This window comes from Pelodiscus sinensis, chromosome 10 (assembly GCF_052426305.1).
Source record: "Pelodiscus sinensis isolate ZL-2025 chromosome 10, ASM5242630v1, whole genome shotgun sequence".
NCBI lineage: Eukaryota > Metazoa > Chordata > Testudines > Trionychidae > Pelodiscus > Pelodiscus sinensis.
In genome coordinates this window covers 30,415,604-30,432,823 of record NC_143061.1, presented here as the reverse complement: position 1 = coordinate 30,432,823, position 17,220 = coordinate 30,415,604, and the positions used below count along the sequence as shown (strand labels likewise).

The window sequence follows — 17,220 nt, the reverse complement described above, 5'->3', positions numbered from 1 at the left end:
GATACAAATCATAGACAAAAGCAAGCAACATGAAACACCACACCCAAGACAAATTAGTGAGTAGTATGCAATGCAGGCTGGCATGTGGTGATAAAGGATGTCTTTGTTTTATGACGGTGCAGTTCTTATTAGTGACATTAGGGTTGAGTGAAACCAGCCTCAGAGACAGCCTGATATCCTTCAACCAAGGCAAAATGTTATTAGACTAGCTCTGCTTTTGCTCAGAACTTAATCAGTGACTCATTCATGAAATCCCTAGGCCTCCTTTAAACTAGAAACAATCCATAAACTCTCCTCCTGGAGATGTATCGTATACCAGCAAAATAACTTAGACCTAAAACCAGTTCTCTGAATGAAATAAGGACTTTTTTTTGCTATCTACACTAGAGCTTTTACAGCCATAACAACCTCAGTTAGAAGTCTGAGGAGTTGTTTGTTTTTCTTTTTCTTCACTTATGTTAGCGAAACCTTTAAATCTAGACAAGGCCTTGGATGGGACAGAAGTACAGGCAGTCCCCAAGCTACGTGGATCCGACTTATGTCGGATCCGCAGTTACGAACGGGGCTTTTCTCGCCCCAGAGGATGGGAGCGGTGGGACACCCAGATGCGCCGCAGTCCGCCGCCCCCATCCTCTGGGGCGAGAAAAGCTGCTCCTGTCTCCCTGGTCTGCAGGGAGACGGGGAGCAAAGCCTTGGAGCACGCCCGCAGCGGGACAGCCCGAGCGCGCTTGAGCTGTCCCCCTGCGGGCGTGCTCCGCGGCTTTGCTCCCCATCTCCCAACCAGCAGACCAGGGAGATGGGGAGCAAAGCCTCGGAGCATGCCAGCAGTGGGACAGCCGCGGTGCGCCTGGACTGTCCCGCTGCCCGCGTGCTCTGCGGCTTTGCTCCGCGTCTCCCAGGTCAGCAGACCAGGGAGACGGAGCAAAGCCTTGGAGGAATTGGGCAGTCCCGCCACCCCCGTCTCCCTGGTCTGCTGGGGGGGGTGTGTGCAGCTAGTGCCCCCCCCCAGCAGACCAGGCTTTTCTTGCCTACCCCTGGGGTAGAGCAGCTGGGGGCTGCCGGGTTGGTCCCGCAGCGCCGCTCCGGACCAACCCGGCAGCACCCCAGCTGCTCTGCCCCAGGCGTCCTGATTCAGCCCCTGCTGGTCAGTTTCAGCAGCGGCTGAATCAGGACGCCAGGGGCAGAGCAGCTGGGGTGCTGCTGGGTTGCTCCAGTAGCGCTGCTCCTCGGCGCTACTGGAGCAACCCAGCAGCACCCCAGCTGCTCTGCCCCAGGCGTCCCCAAGTCAGCCGCTGCTGAAACTGACCAGCAGCTGACTACAGGAAGCCCGAGGCAGAGTTGCTCTGCCCCAGGCTTCCTGGAATCAGCCGCTGATCAGTTTCAGCAGCAGCTGACTTGGGGACGCCTGGGTTTCTTAAGTTGAATCTGTATGTAAGTCGGAACTGGCATCCAGATTCAGCCGCGGTTGAAACTGATCAGTTTCAGCAGCGGCTGACGCCAGTTCCAACTTACATACAGATTCAACTTAAGAACAAACCTACAGTCCCTATCTTGTACGTAACCCGGGGACTGCCTGTAACTGCCCAATGGTCACTGAGATTTGCTATAAATGTATCACCTGATACGTTTCCATATTTTGCATTGTGTGTACATAAAGGCCTGACCCAAAACCCACTGACATTCATAGGAGCCATTTTCTTTTTTTACTAGCCACTGATTCTTAAAATTACAGTTTTACTGCAAAAAGTACTGAGTCCCCAAACTGCTCCTATTGACCAGTTGGATGTTGAGCCCTTTTAAAAAATCAGATCACTTATTTAGGTGCATAAGGATAAAGAACCCTACCTTTAGGCTCCTATGTGTGCTAGTCCAAAACTTGATTCTTTAGCATAATTGACTCTGTAGTGCTGACTGTTCCTTTGTGATGCCAGAGATGCCAAGTATCAGGCTAAACAATTACTGGGACATGACTAACTCAGATTCTAATAAGGGATTTTTGATCAGTGATTTAATTTGGAAATTCCTAGTCAGAGAAGAAGAGAAAGCCATGCAAAGTTGTGGGCTGAAATAAATAACGTGTCACAATATTGTTAACAAATAATGGCTATAGGCATATATATAGAAAAGGGAAATACAAACCCCTGTCTGATGAACTAAGGAACTTTTCAAGGAACATCTAGGTTTAAATGTGAATTTATTGGCTTTCATCCACTCTGCAAATAAATAATAACTATGGTCTTGCCTGAACTTGGAATGATCCCCAATTCAGCATCTGATGGCCAGCAACCAATGCAGATAAAAGAAGCTATGATTCACAATGACTGAGCTCTGGCACATTTGCAAGCAGCGGTAAACTTATCCAGCGTAAACCATTGCTTTGCTCATCTACATTTGGAATTTGCACCAGTTCTTACACACATGTTATTGAATCCAACTACTAATAGAATGTCTATTGATTTCAGTGGACTTTGGTTCAGCCCTTGGTGCAAGGGTGGGAAACCTTTTTTGGGTTGGGGGCCACTGACCCACAGAAAAATCAACCACGGGTGGCTGCACACAAGTGAGAAGCAATTTAAAAAAAAACCTTCTCACTGACGTGAGCCCCACATTCTCCTAGCACACCAGAGCCTAGAGGGGCCCAGCCTAGTAGATTTAGTGTGTTCCAGCTCCATGGGGGCTAGCAAGAGGGCTGGACTGCTAGCTTCCCAGTGCAGGGCAGGGGGCTGAGCCTAAAGGGCCAGATCCAAGCAAGCCTGAGGTTCCCTACCCTAGAGTAATGCCTTCCTAGATGAGCTGCTGAGAATGTGATGGCTTTATCTAGGTGATTTATATCAGACCATAGTCTTACTAATTCATGCAAAAGTGACTATAAAGGATAAGCTTAAGCAGAATTAATTCAAATGGCCAGATCATTCCAATTTGGGGATGTCTTGTCATTCATATAATGTTTATTGTGGCTCTTCTGGGTGCTTTGTATCATGATTATGGCATGCCAAAGACAACATTCAGGTATGCCATATTCATCTGTAAGTTATCAGATATGATAGACAGTCACTTCTTTTGCACCTTCTATGTGATCGTTGACTTGGCAGCTAAGCAGCCATTCACCAGGATTCTTCGGTACCATAAGAGCATCAACAAACGTAGCTGGGAAGAGGCTGATGGTGTCAATGCGGTGATTCCTTTCTGTAAAAACCTGTCCATGGAAATAAGCTGAGTGGACATCAGCTTCATTGCCCATGCCGAAAAGATGCCATTTCACTCTGTCTTCTGCACACATGGTGAGATTGGGAAGATATCCATACATATATCCATTGATTGCTTAAAAAGTAAGAAATGCTGTTTATTATATACTCGCCATCACAGAGCTCACAGCTTTTGTGCAAAAACTTGTTATCCTGCCAACACTAAAATCACTGCCACTAAACTGTAAGACAGAGATAAGCGCTAACCAAAAACTCAGTATCTAAGTATCTCTCCCATTAGCCATGGTGTTCCAAAACCTAAACCCATCTGTGATCTATCTGACTAGGGTTTGTAGCATGCTCAGCAGAGCTTTCCATGAATGTTTAGACCAAGCCAGATTTAAGGCTCGCTTCTGTGGTGACAGTCAGCAGCACAGTGTGTTTTGGCGAAAACAAATTTCTGCCTGCAGTGGCCTAGGAAGTGATGACAGCAATTGGGGCAGCCTTGTACATGACTTAGATCCCTTGTATGGACCCTTTGTCACAATTACACGGTTTTGGTTTTCCCATACCTCTGGCACTGCCAGATAACTTTCACTTTTTGTTTCTAGTATTAATAGATACTGCTCCAACCCTGGTTCAGCGGTGACAGTATGGGCCAAAGGGGCCCATATCTAGAGCCACCAACCAACTGGGGGGCCCACAGCAGGAGCTGGACCTCTAGCCACAGCCCCAGCTGCTCCTCTCTCCTCCTCCCCACTCCTCTTTTTTTTCCTCAGGCAGGGGAGCCAATAGACTTACCAGTCCCATTTGCAAGATGGGGGGCAGCTCTGCGTTCCCAGAAGGGGTGGGGCTTTGGGCAGGAGAGGCAGGACCGGGGGCAGCTATTCCTCAGCACTGCCAGGAGTGGGCTGCGTTGTGCCGCCCCAGACCTGAGAGCTGCCCCCACCGCCACATTGTGCTCTGGTGGTGATTTAAAGGGCTAGGGGCTCCCAGCTGCTGCTGCTGATACAGTAGCAGTGTCAAAGAAACCCTGGGCTCTTTTGAATCACTGGGTACTGGGGCAGATGCCCTCTTTGCCCTGCCTCCAGCCCCACCAAAAAAGCGTGGGCTTGGGGTTGGTGAGCAATTCCCTTACTCCAAGGCAGAACTAGCTGCTCACCCAGGCCCCATGCTGAGCCCAAGTCTCTTCCTGCCCCCTTGTGCTGGACAAAGACCCCACCCAACATGGCAGTTGACTGAGGGCCCTCTCCCCACATGCAACACAGCTCTCACATGAGGAAGGCCCTGCTCTCTGCTTCCCCCTGCCCTTCCATACACAGCAGGGAGCTCATCCAAACCCTTCTTCCTTCCCCTCTCCAGCTCTCAGCCCCTTTTCCCCTCCCCTCCCTGGTGTGGAGCTCCCCACTGGTAATCAGCTGGCCAGAGCAAATGGGACAAATGCCCAGTTTTGCCAAAAGAGTTGGGACATTTGGGGCCAAAATAGGATCTCTGGTCATCCCAGAGCCAGGGTAGGAATGGGATCAGGAGCAGAGCCACAGCTGGAGCTGAGGGCAGCCCTGGGGTGGGGTCACAGCAGAGCTTGGGGTAGAGCCGTGTCTGGTCATGTCCCCCCAAATGTTCCTCTATTCCCTCATGGGGGTGTGCCCCACAGTTTGGTGACCACTGCTCTGTGCTGTGGCAAGAGCTACCGAGAGAGCTCAGGCTGTTGTGGGGCACCCTGGATCCTGCACCTGTCTTGGACAGGAGACCAAAGCACCTGAGAGCTGCCCCCATCCCTTGTTCCTACCCTCCAGGCACACTGCCCATGGCAGGTGGAGGGTCCAGGGCTCCCACAATAGCCTAGCCTACTTGGGCAGCTTTCACTGTTGCCTGGCTTCTGGTCAGGCCAGAGGGTGGGGCCTTGAGGGAAGGGGAGGAGCAGGGAGTGAGGGGGAGCCCCAAATATTCTTGGTGAACAGGGCTCTGTTATATCTTAATCTGCCTCTGTCCTGATCACACTAATGTCAGTGGCAAAACTCCCATTGACATAAATAGGAGCAGAAGCAGGCCCTAATTCATTTAAAACACTTGTGTAAAAACTACCTAAAAAGAATAAAGCACTTCATTAACAAACTAGCTATAATTCACCTTTCTAGGAATGTTAATGGGATACAACAACAATGAACAGTTCCTTAAAAAAAATCTCTTACAATGCATTTTATTGCTCTCCTGGAAGTCCTCATTCTCCTTGTCAACTTTGGCAGGTTCTGAGCAATATTTCTTGATGTTGTCATCCAGATACCAGCTAAGATTTTCATCCATCACAGAGAACATAAGGATAAATTCAGCATCCATGTGTTTCTCTCTTCCCTCATCCAGTGTACCTGAAAAATAGTCAGTTTGATAGACTGGCTAGTGAAATGCATCTTTCTTCGATTCTTAGCTATAATAATGGTAAAGTAGATATTTATTAGTTGCCTTAAAATATGAATTAGTATGTCTGTCTCCTAGGGCATGTTTACACAGCAGGGCAAAAGCTGAATTAAGCTATTCAACTTTAGCTACGTCAATTGCATAGCTTAAGTCAAAATAGCTTAATTCAGCTTTTGGTGCTGTCTACACAGCAGGAAGTTGAAGGAAGAACACTCTTCCTTCAACTTCCCTTACTTCTCATACAATGAGGGTTAAAGGAATCGGAGTAAGAAGTCCTCCAGCTTGACATTATTTCTAAATAATGGCTTGCAGTGTAGACACGCTCTTTGTTATTTTGGAATAATGTCAGTTATTAGATTTTTCTAAGAGGAAGATAATGTAGAGTGAAACTACAAAAAGTGTTTTGATAACAAAAGTTATTGCTCATTAAGGCCAAATATAACAAAAAAGACCATTCACCAGATTTTGCTTTAAAAAAAATTATAATAACATATGTGTAACTAACATGTGTTACTATGTATGTGTAGCATACATAATGACTAGGTTTCATGTTACATTTTATATGTGTAAACCGTCACTTTCTACGATAGCTTATATTTATATTATGCATTTAATTTCAATTTATTCCAAAGCACTTCACATGCTATATCAACGTGCACAATTCAATGTGCATATTAAATGTGCACAATTTCACACTACCCAGACATTACTACTCAAAGGCAGCTGCCTGGGGTTGACATACATCACTTACATGAAATATATGATTAAAGGGGTGGGAACCTTTTTGGGTTTGGAGCCACTGACCCACAGAAAAATCAGTCAGGGGCTGGACGTAATTAAGAAACAACAACAACAAAAGAGAGAGAGAAAGACACTCTACATTTCCCTTGCACACCAGAGCCTGGGAGGGAAGCAGGCTAGTAGATTTGGTGTGTTCCAGCCCCGGAGAGGCAGTCCGGGAGGGTGGCTGGAGCGCCAGCATGGGCTCCCCAATGCTGGGGGGGGAGGAGAGCCCTAAGTCTCAGGGGCCAAATCCAGGTAAACTGGGGGCCACATCTAGCCCCCAGGCCTTAAGTTCCCCACCCCTGGTTTGAAAGCATACAGCAACATTACATAACAATAGCTATCTCTTATGAAAATAGAACCCACATTTCCTTCTTTTGTTTCTTGCCATTTAGTTATTTTATCTCTTTTACCTTTCCTGCAAGTAATCAAAGGTCCAACAAGTCCAGAGGCAACATCCTTTGGTGCATCTATATGTGAGTGATAAACCCTGGTCACACAATTGCTATCTCCCTCAGCTGGGCCATGATCTTCTGTTACATCCCATTTGTAAGAATACAGTTCTCCGGGCATCACAGCATCATCTTTCTTCTGCAAACCTTTGGTATTGTCAGGATAAAAAGCACCTAGAGAATGCAATGACATGCAATGCAGTCAATGGTAACACAACTCCTTCGTGGTTTGGAATGAGATAGGCAGGTTACAAACAGGATTGCGTGCAGTGTTCCCTGTGAGCTAAGCACTTGGGCAACCACCCAGGAGAGATTCAAATGTCACCTATATGGTTAGCAGAGCTCCAACTCTGGTTTCTACCAGTGGTGCACAGCTGCACACGTCTTGGTGCACATCATAAAATTAATTCTGCACATGAATGGAAAACATTAGAGGGAACACTGTATGTACTTTAGGTAAAGCTACTGTCCATGACTCTTGGGTATCTTAGACTCTGTAAAATGAAGACTGTGCATGAGCTAAAAGAAGGTGTTAACAGTGCATCTGTAATGTTTGGATGTTGACAAATTGTGACAGTAACATAGCCCAACCTGCCAAATAAATAATTCTCGAAAGAGCAAGTGTGTACATCTTTTTCTATTTGTCATTGACAGGCCTAAGTCTCCTTCCTTTGAAGTCACTGAAGCTATGTCTACACTATCAGTTTTTGCCCAAAGAGGCAATGCAAATGAAGCACTGATTAGCATATTGTTGTGCTTTATTTGAATAATCTATTCTGAGCCGTTTTTGTGCAAGGGGGGGAACCCTTTTTGCGCAAAAAGGAAACGTTCACATTGCTTGTTTTTGCACAAAAACAGCTAAGAATAGATTATGCAAATGAAGCATGACAATATGCTAATCAGTGCTTCATTGCATTGCCTCTTTGGGCAAAAACTGATAGTGTAGACATAGCCTCAGTGACTTCAGTATTACCATTGACTTCAGAGACTACATTTCTTAGAGTATAGGAGTATCTTCAATTATATTTTTACATATCAAACAAATAAAAATCACATCGTATTTTTACTTGAAATTAAATGGGTTTCCATATAGTGTCCATGCATGAGGTATTATCATTAAGCAATGATCTTTTTTTTTCCCATGTTAAGATCAATTTTCTTCACATTACCTTAAGTGAGGCGACATAGGGCTAGTAATAGCCTTGTTTGCTGAAATATTGGTCAACATTACCCTTTCTGCTGATCAATCAGATCTTAATGGGTTCCTATTCATTTCATATTTTGGTCTTTGAAAATCTTCCAAGTGATCTCAGAAATGTCCCTAACTGAATCCTATCTTCATTTGATTAAGTTCCCTCTGAAATCCTAATTTTGTAATCTTTACTTAAGCAGTTTTCATTGCTATCAGGCATCCCCCTGTAGTCAATGGGAGTTTTGAAGTGTGGATGAAATCTGGGAGAGATTTAATGGATCCCTTAGCTCCATTCATCTGAAGAAGTGGGTTGTGTCCACAAAAGCTCATGATGCCATCTACATTTTCTGGTAGTCTCTAAGGGTATGTCTACACTACCCCCCTAGTTCGAACTAGGGGGGGTAATGTAGTCATACGGAGTTGCAAATGAAGCCCGGGATTTGAATTTCCTGGGCTTCATTTGCATAAAGCCGGCCGGCGCCATTTTTAAATGCTGGCTAGTTCGGACTGCGTGCCGCGTGGCTACACGCGGCACAAACTAGCTAGTTCGGATTAGGCTTCCTAATCCGAACTAGCTGTACACCTCGTTCGAACTAGGGGGGCAGTGTAGACATACCCTGAGATGCTGCAAGACTATTATTATTTTTTAAGTGTTTTCAGTTGCAGACTAACACAGTTACCCCTCTGAATCTGGGAGAGAATCAGCTGAAACTTACCTTCATTTTCTTTAGTGTATGTCACACCATGTGGATGAAGCGTATAGGCTCTAGTTGCGAAGTTTTTCAAGTGGATGATAATAGAATCTCCAACCTCTGCCTTGATAATGGGGCCTAGGAACCCCAACCAGGAAGGCTTCTCAACTGTTTTTTTAAAGGTATTATCAGTGAACTGCGTGTAGACAGCTTTCTTGTAAGTGCTTCCTATTCTGTCTGGGCCTCTTTGGAGAAAAACTCTAGCCTGTCTGTGGAGAAAACAGACAGAGCCCTCTCAGAATACATTTATTGAAAAAGAATCTTTTTAAAATGCCAGGACTGGTTATATTTGTATTGGGATAGCATCAGCAGCCCCAGTCACGGATCAGGGTCCCATTGGCTACAAATATATATTAAAAAACCAAAATTTTTCTACCTGCTGTTCATGGGGGCAGGATGGTAGTGTCAATTGGTATTTTCTGAATTTTTCACACATGAATAGGGTTGCTAAGTGTCTGGTATTGACCCGAACAGTCGGGTATTCTCACCTCCTGTCCGGTAAAAAAAATTCAGAAAATACAGGACACCTAAAATTTTCTGATCTTTTTCCGGCCAGGCGGCAAAAATCCCAGGTGCTTACCTGGTTCTGCAGGGGAGCTGTCTGGCCCGGATCAGGGAGACAAGTTGGCAGATGGTCGCCAGCAGCCTGTTAGGGCCAAAAAACTTCAAAAGCATTTCTTAAAAGGGTCATGCTGGGTTTTTTGTTTGTTTGTTTGTTTGTTTTGCTTAATAACTCTCAGGGTCCTTTTTTTTTCTTTTTCTCAAAAGCTTTGGTTTCCCCCCCTTTTTTTTTTCTCAACAGAATTTTTTCCCTCGTGGTTTTTTTTGGGAGGGATGGGGAGTGTTTGGTATTTTTGGTTAAACCATTTGGCAACCCTACACATTAACAAAGTAAATGAGAGAGATAGTTTCTAACTTTGTCTGAATAGGTCTGAAATACACCCTCTCCTCGAGTTACAAACAAGTTACGGACCAAACACTTGGCCATAACTCGATCTGTTCATAACTTGGACCCCATTGAGTTACACATAAAGACCACGCTGTTTGTAAACGCGGGTCGCGTTCGTAACTCGGGGACTGCCTTTATGACTGCTTCATGGGAGCTTTGGTCGTAAATGCAAACGGTCATAACTCGACCATTCGCAACTCAGGGAACGGCTGTAAATATTTATGTTTGAAATTAAATGAGTTATTTTACTTGAAGCAAAATTTGGCTAAGGAGAAAGATCCTGCATCTTCTTGTCCCATGCAGGACTATAAATACAAGAGTCTGGCTCCATCTTGTTTTATGCCTTTATAAATACTAAATTATATTGACAGTGCATAAATGTTATTAAAATAACAAATTACGTCAACCTTAATTTCTTTACATCTCATTAAAATTCATTATTAGGTTAAAGCTGGCGCTAGAGCCTCTCAAAGTAGAGACGAGATATTACTCAGTTGTAGAAAGAACATTAAGGATCTTCTTTATTGAGGTGGCTGGATGCAGGCCATGTCAGTCAGGGAGAACTATCTCCCTGGCCTGAGACAGATATTCATGGATGGAATTACTGACTATACTTAAGGAAATCTTGACTCAGATATTAGCACTTAAATTCACTTCTGTTGGCACCACTGAACAAGGACTGCAGCACTGTGCCCTTTGAATCTGTGGATTTTAGAAAGCAAATGCCTTTTTGCAGGTTCCCCATTTTATTAGAGATAGTTCAAAACCTTTTATCTAATTCACCTTGAGTTTTGATAGCTTTTATTGAACTAGATTTATCGGGCGCTGCTCGGTCCCTCAACTCAATTAATTCTTGCTTTTTGGAAAATAAAATGAAAAATGTGCATGCTTCATTTAAATCATTACTTTGGGATGTGGTTGGGGATGAGGGGTTCACTGTGCAGGCTGCCCCTGGGAGAGAGGATTACTCCAGCTCTCTCTCACCACAACAGCTTGAGGCCAGGTGAGAAGCGCAGCTCCAGCAGGGAGAGTCAGGGGATGGGTGCATGCAGGGCTGGATTACCCAATAGGCAGACTAAGCACGTGCTTAGGGCACCAGCAAAGCAGGGGCATACACAAAAAAAGAGAGATTTTATGGTATAGTATTGTTTTTATTTTGAATTACATATGGGGGGGCACCATAATCTTTTCAGTGCTTAGGGCCTCTAAAGGTCTTAATCCAGCCCTGGGTGCATGTGCCCCAGTTGAAGCAGGTCCAGGTTCATCTGCACTCCCCAGCCAGAGTGAGGAATGGTATGAACTGTGCATTTTCCCCTTCACTCCCTGATGAAGGGGAACAGTCATTAGTATTCCTGTACAAATCGAGGGGTGATAGGGAGGAATGAGTAAGCAAGCACATAAAAAGGCCCTGTCTATAATTGCCAGGAAAAATACTAGCACTGACTCATGTTTGAATATGGTTGCCAACATGGTGCTAATACGGTTAACTAGTATATTTAGGCCAAATCCTGTGACCCTTACAAGTCCATTTAATGACTGCTCCCATCAAATGCCCCATTTGTTTCAAGAGGAATAACTGCTGGAGTAAGGATTGTTCTAGGACAAATCAAGCCCCTAATTAGGAAAATGTTGTTTGACACTCGGAAATTCAAAATTCCTCTGCTTTCTAATCCTATGTATAATTTGGTTTCCAATTTCTTGCATGATACTGTGGAGGCAAGTTAATGCTTGTACAAAATCCAAAATACTTAGCATAGTACTGACCCCTGGGTAGGCACAGTTTGCTACACAGCTTCAAAGGTCTAATAAGGAGCTCTGTGTAATTTGGAGAGCACAGACTCCGTGCAAAGAAATCAGTAACTGGAAGACAGATTTCAGGAAGCTTTGCCAGACACAAATTAAATCAGGGAGCATACTATGACTCTTCTGGACTGTGTAAATAATTAACATTGACTTGTAAGGCTTCCTGTTGATAGCTGCATTGTAGTTTTTTTCCTTCTACCCATAATAGATAAGTAGGTTTCATATAGACACTCTCCCATAGCCTGAGGGTTCAGGCAAAAGAATGAGAGGTTAGGAGCAGTTGAAAATGAAATGGAAGCCATGATGGGACAAATTCATCACAGATATAACTGAAGGGAGTAGATAATACGAGGGCTATATTTGGTCCTTTGTAATGTTGTCACAAAGACAATAAGATCTATGCAAATACACAGTCTGACATCATTGCTCAGCATTTTGCTCTTCAGATGCCAGACCATTTACTAGCATCCCATTTCCCATCAGGCTGTTTGTTGGCTTGCTGTCTTCATGCCCAACGTTTTCTTGGAAAGAGGAAACTGATTTGTAGTATACCAGGGGTTATGTCTGACGAAGTCATACCTTAGGCCCAAGATATTTTTGTCTTTGAAACTAGAAACAACCCAACTATCACTGAACAATCATTTTTAACTCTTGATTTAGAGTGAAAACAATTCTTACCCTTCCCCCAGAAACCAAAAAAGAAAGTTTCCCTCATTTTCATTTTGAGGAATTTCTTTTTAATTGTCCATATTTTTTTCAGTCATCATTCATCACGTGTTTAAAATGTTTCACTTTTAATTTTTCCTCCAAAATTTTTCTTTCTTCGAAACACTTATTTTCAGATATCCCCATCTCAACACCCACACATTATTTATGTACTATTTAGTGTTGTTGTTTCCTTCTCTACCTTTCCAAATGCTACCTCACCATTATCCACCTTCCCTTCATTTCCACATCCTCTTTGGCCCTCTTTTAACTCCATTTGTACAAACATCTCCACTCTTAAGTTCTCTTGGGATAGAGGGAACAGCATATAGTACTATTGTTCTGACAAGAGAAAGGGTGAAGTATCTCAGAGGGTGACTGACAGTGAATCTGTAGATATCACTCTTCAAATTGAGATTTATCTTTCTTTATCATTTTAGAAGAATTAAATCATTCCATATGCTTGTGGGTCAGTATGGCTCAGTTCAGGGTCAGTCAAGTGAGGACTTGGGCTTCTCGCCAGTGCTGATGCTGCATTGTGCTACTTGTGCTAACCTTTTCTTTAGCTAATGTCTCCAAACCCTGACATTTATTTTGGTTCAAACAAAAAACCCAAATCAAAACTTGTCCAAAGTTGATGAGTTGCACTCAGTTTCAAGGCTAAAACCATATATGTGCCCAGTTGCATTTGAAAGGTTCATAAAGTTCTCCATAAAGTTAATGTGAGGTTTCAAGTTTACAGAAAAATGTAAAAAAGACAATTTTGACACAGTCTCAGGATCAGTAGTGATAGTTTCCATACCATGCAGAAATAGGCGAAAAGTTCTATGCCCTGACAATATCCTTTCCCTCATTAAGACAGGCTTGACTATCTAAAACATTTGCATTATTAAAATTACTATTTGTATGGCAGTACTGCCCGTTGTGTTAGGCTCTGAACAAAAAGATGGTCACTCCCTCATAGAGCTTACAATTGAAATTGCTTGTCGCAAAAGTGACAAGGAGTCCTGTGGCACCTTATAGACTAACAGATGCATTGGAGCATAAGCTTTTGTGGGCAAAGACCCACTTTGACATGCATCTGATGAAGTGGGTCTTTGCCCACGAAAGCTTATGCTCCAATACATCTGTTAGTCTATAAGGTGCTACAGGACTCCTTGTCGCTTTTACTAGAGAAGCAGTTTGTTGCTGACCTGCAGCTCATATGATCTTTTATGGCAGAGACAATTTAGGTTGCAGATGCAGTTCTGTGAGTCAGATTCTCACACATTATGGCTGATTTACGCATCTGTGTGTAATCCTCTTGACAACTATTGCATGTTGTGTGCTACTGGTGTCAAACTCATCTCTTCATGAATAACATTGGGACACCAACTTGTCTGTGCCATGTGAGAAACACGTTTTTCTACACTGCCATGTAACGTTAAAATTGAATAGCGTAGAAACTCTTATGACCTTAGCAGAGAACCTCCAGCAAAACTGTGAAGCCATTAAACATAGGAATTAAAGATGATCCAGAAGAAACATACAGCAAACGTCAGAGGGTTGCCAGCAAAATATAGCAGTTTCTTAAGCAAAATCTATTTACAGCAGATGTCTTTTCTCAATACTCCTACTTCCATTTCCTCTCCTTCAGAGTTGCTTTTCTCTAATATCTTTTTCACTAGCATAGACTAAGGCCCTGATCGTGCAGAGAGCCCTGTGAGGCTGTGTCTACACTACAAAGAAAAGTCAGAAAAAGATAAGCAAATTGCAAACTGCAATTTACGTATCTTTTCCCACTTTTCTTCCGAAAGAGGCTTTTCCAACATTTGGCCCGTCTACACAGGGCCAAATATCAGGAAAAACCCCTCTTTCAGAATATTCCTTCTTCCTCATAAAATGAGGTTTACAGGGATGCCAAAAAAACATGTCTGCTTTTCCGATTTTTTTTTTTTTTTTTTTTTTTTTTGAAAAGCTCTGTAGTCTAGACATATCCCGGAAAAGCTCTGTAGTCTAGACATACCCTGGGCGTAGAACCTTGTTTCTACACCAAGCTCCTCTCTAGAGGAACACAAGGGCCTGCCTGTGCAGAGCTTACTGCAAGATTTGCAGTCAGTTCCTCTGCTGTTTGTACTTTGAAGGATCCTGGTCTCAGCATTCTGATGCCACATACTTCTAAGACTAGGATTCCATTGTACTGGCAGACAGAGCACAGTCTCAATGTTAAAAATAAATCCACAGAAGAAACAGGAGTTGGGAAGTGAAGAGTCTGAAATTAAACCAATCATGCATATCTCAGTACAAACAGGATTAATTTAAAAGAGCTGGAGCTAGAGAGAGCTAAATAGCAGAATTTCAGTGCTGTAAAATTCTGAGTTCCTGCAGTCACCATTTATAAATAAAAATCCTACCATAAATATATGAACACACAACCACTTATCTATGAATTGACAGATTAAAATTAAACATCATTAGACATTCAGGACTTGATGCTGCCATCCTTAATCTGTCGTACTCATATTCCAGTGGGAGTTCTGCCTATGTGAGAGGCTTTTCTTCCATAGATGCAAATGAATTTTTAACACGTTAGGAAAACCAGAAGATCCATTACAAGCCCTGTAGAAAATCACCCAGAATAAAGGTTTGATTCAAAGGTCATTCGGAGCAATTGGGATTTTTTTCATTGACTGCACTGGGCTTTGGATCAGGACCTAAACCAGCAGTGTCTACATCAACCATTCTTGCAAAGTCAAGAGCATTTACATGTAATTGGCACAAACTGAGTGTTACTTACTCTTCCTCTGAAAACAGCTGCCCAGATATTATGTTTTTATTCCCAGGTGCATAGTTCCAAATAGTCTCTGTAATCCCAATGTAGTGCTCTCTGATCACTGCCCAGACTTGGCAACCACAGCAAAGCAGCAAGCAGCTTAGTGAGAACAGCTTCATTTTGCAGTCATAAACCTTGTTGGAATGTTGGAGTAAAACATGAGACAATCAGCATGAACTTTTATAAGATCAGTTCTCCTCCCCCACCCCCCCACTCCAATCCCACTATGCTTTGATCAACAAAAGAAAAGGTTGCACAAGATCTGTCTTTGTCAGAGTAAACAGACATTTGGATTCCAGTAACTAAGTTGGCTCAGGTGATATAAAGCAGGCAAGATAGTTCCTTATTTTTCCCCCCATCTGATATTCATGCAAATTACAGTTATGTGCAATCCAGGTGATAACGGTCCTGGCTCAATTTTCAAGTGTTTTGTGATTTAAAGGGACCCTCCATCACAGTGACTCTGAACTCATTTGTTTCCTGTTTCATCTAACTAAATGCTTTTCCTCTTACTTATCCCTCATATGCTAAGAATATTTGATGAAGCTCCAAACTGGCATCTGTTGTCATTTTGATGCCATCGACGTTGCATTTCATCAGTAATATGAGAGGAGAGCCTGAATCTGTGGGTTGTTCATGTGGGGACAATGACTCTGCTGTATGCCCCCTTACTTCTTCTGAATCTATGGAAGTTCTTCTTCCTCCACTTTGTAGTGTTGGGACTCCATAGCTCAGGCTCTTATGGATGAAAGCATTGGCAGGGGAAGAACATGGTTCCATCCAAGTGGCAGGTAATTTCTGAGCATGGCATCACCTCTCCATTAATGTGGTGCTAATAGCTACAATAGCATTAACCTACATTTCATGACTGCAATTCCCCAAAGATGTGGTTTTGTGCATGGTTGAGAATAAGTAGCTAGCAGGAGAACAGTTCCTGAAAGAGCTATTCTGCCTTGGGGAAACCTAGTTCCCTTCCTTGTGACTGCCCAGGATCTTTTGGGTTGGGAGTGTGGGCCCTTAAACTGCTCTGCCCCAAAAGAAACATAGTTGTGAAATCCATGAGCTGAACTTCCTGGGGTTTTCTGGACCCATTCTTTCTCCTATGAGTTTTCCAGTGAGGAGAAGCACTATACCTTTTCTTCTTCTTCTTTTCAAAAGTTGAAAAAAAGAACAATTTGCAATGACAAAGAGCATAAATGCAGCCTGTGTACAGATTGGTCAAGATTATTGGCTCTAATGGAGCCATCTAAATGTACATTTTCAAAGGTCTGACCCTGCAACATTTGCACAGATATGAAAATCCCACAAAAGTGGCAATTCCCTGTGGGGTTTCCAAAAACCCTTATGTGAAAGTCCCATGGGCCTTATGCTTTCACGTAACCAGGTTGTGCAAAAGGGGAGGTACGCAGGAAACAGGCCCCAAGAGTATGTCAGGGGCAGAAAATGGTCAAATTTAAATTCCTGCACACACCCCTGTAAGCCTGGGCATAGAAAGAGCATAGTTGTAATATTAATCACCATTCTCATGCTGCAATTTAGACCATATTTTCACAAATCAAATTTGCCTTTCACAAAATACCTTTAAATTATATCTGCAGTAAATATAGGAGTCACTATGTATTTCTCTATATGGGGGACAGCAAAAAATCTGCAGCAAATCTCAAAGCATAGCGCAACTGACTTGGGTTCATGGGGCTCACTCTGCAGGGCTGGAAATAGCAGCATAGATATTCAGGTGCAGGTTGGAGTCTGGACTCTGAGACGCATCTGATTTCCCCTCTCTGAGAGCAGTGACACCCTGGTGTGCTGCGTGTCCCTGTGGAACTCTGTTTTGCTCCCAGTGCAGGCCTGGGCTGTGCTGAAAACCTTCAATCTAGCCCCTAGAGCAGGGTTGGGCAGTACTTTTCGGTGGGATTTTGGTAAATGGCCAAGGGCCACACTTTTCTGTGGAACAGTTGTGGGGTCTGGGACAGAGGTTGGGTGCAGAAAGGAGCTCTGGGTAGGGGATTCGAGTGCAGGAGAGGGTATAGGGTCTGAGAGGGAGTTTGGGTGAAGGAGGGGGTTGTGACCTGTGGCAGCGGGAAATTGGGGTGCAGCAACCAGGAGGGGATATAGGTGCAGGAGTGGATTATGGCCTGGGGGAGAGCTGTAGGATGGAGTGCAGTGTGTGTG

General features: G+C 43.7%; 1 protein-coding gene across 2 annotated transcripts in view; it reads right to left on the bottom strand.

The window, feature by feature from the left end:
• The window catches only part of CP (ceruloplasmin), a 36,458-nt gene extending 21,243 nt beyond the window's left edge, over window positions 1–15,215 (bottom strand). The window contains exons 1-5 of one of the 2 annotated variants that reach the window (XM_075937697.2): window positions 15,013–15,215; window positions 8,744–8,988; window positions 6,797–7,009; window positions 5,378–5,551; window positions 3,067–3,321 (exon numbers count right to left, since the gene is read on the bottom strand). In XM_075937697.2, the coding sequence (XP_075793812.2) occupies window positions 3,067–3,321; window positions 5,378–5,551; window positions 6,797–7,009; window positions 8,744–8,988; window positions 15,013–15,167 (1,042 nt within the window). In that variant the 5' untranslated portion in view covers window positions 15,168–15,215. The remainder of the gene's footprint in view (window positions 1–3,066; window positions 3,322–5,377; window positions 5,552–6,796; window positions 7,010–8,743; window positions 8,989–15,012) is intronic. The other variant, XM_075937696.2, reaches the window with a different exon arrangement.
• Window positions 15,216–17,220: the final 2,005 nt, after the last annotated feature.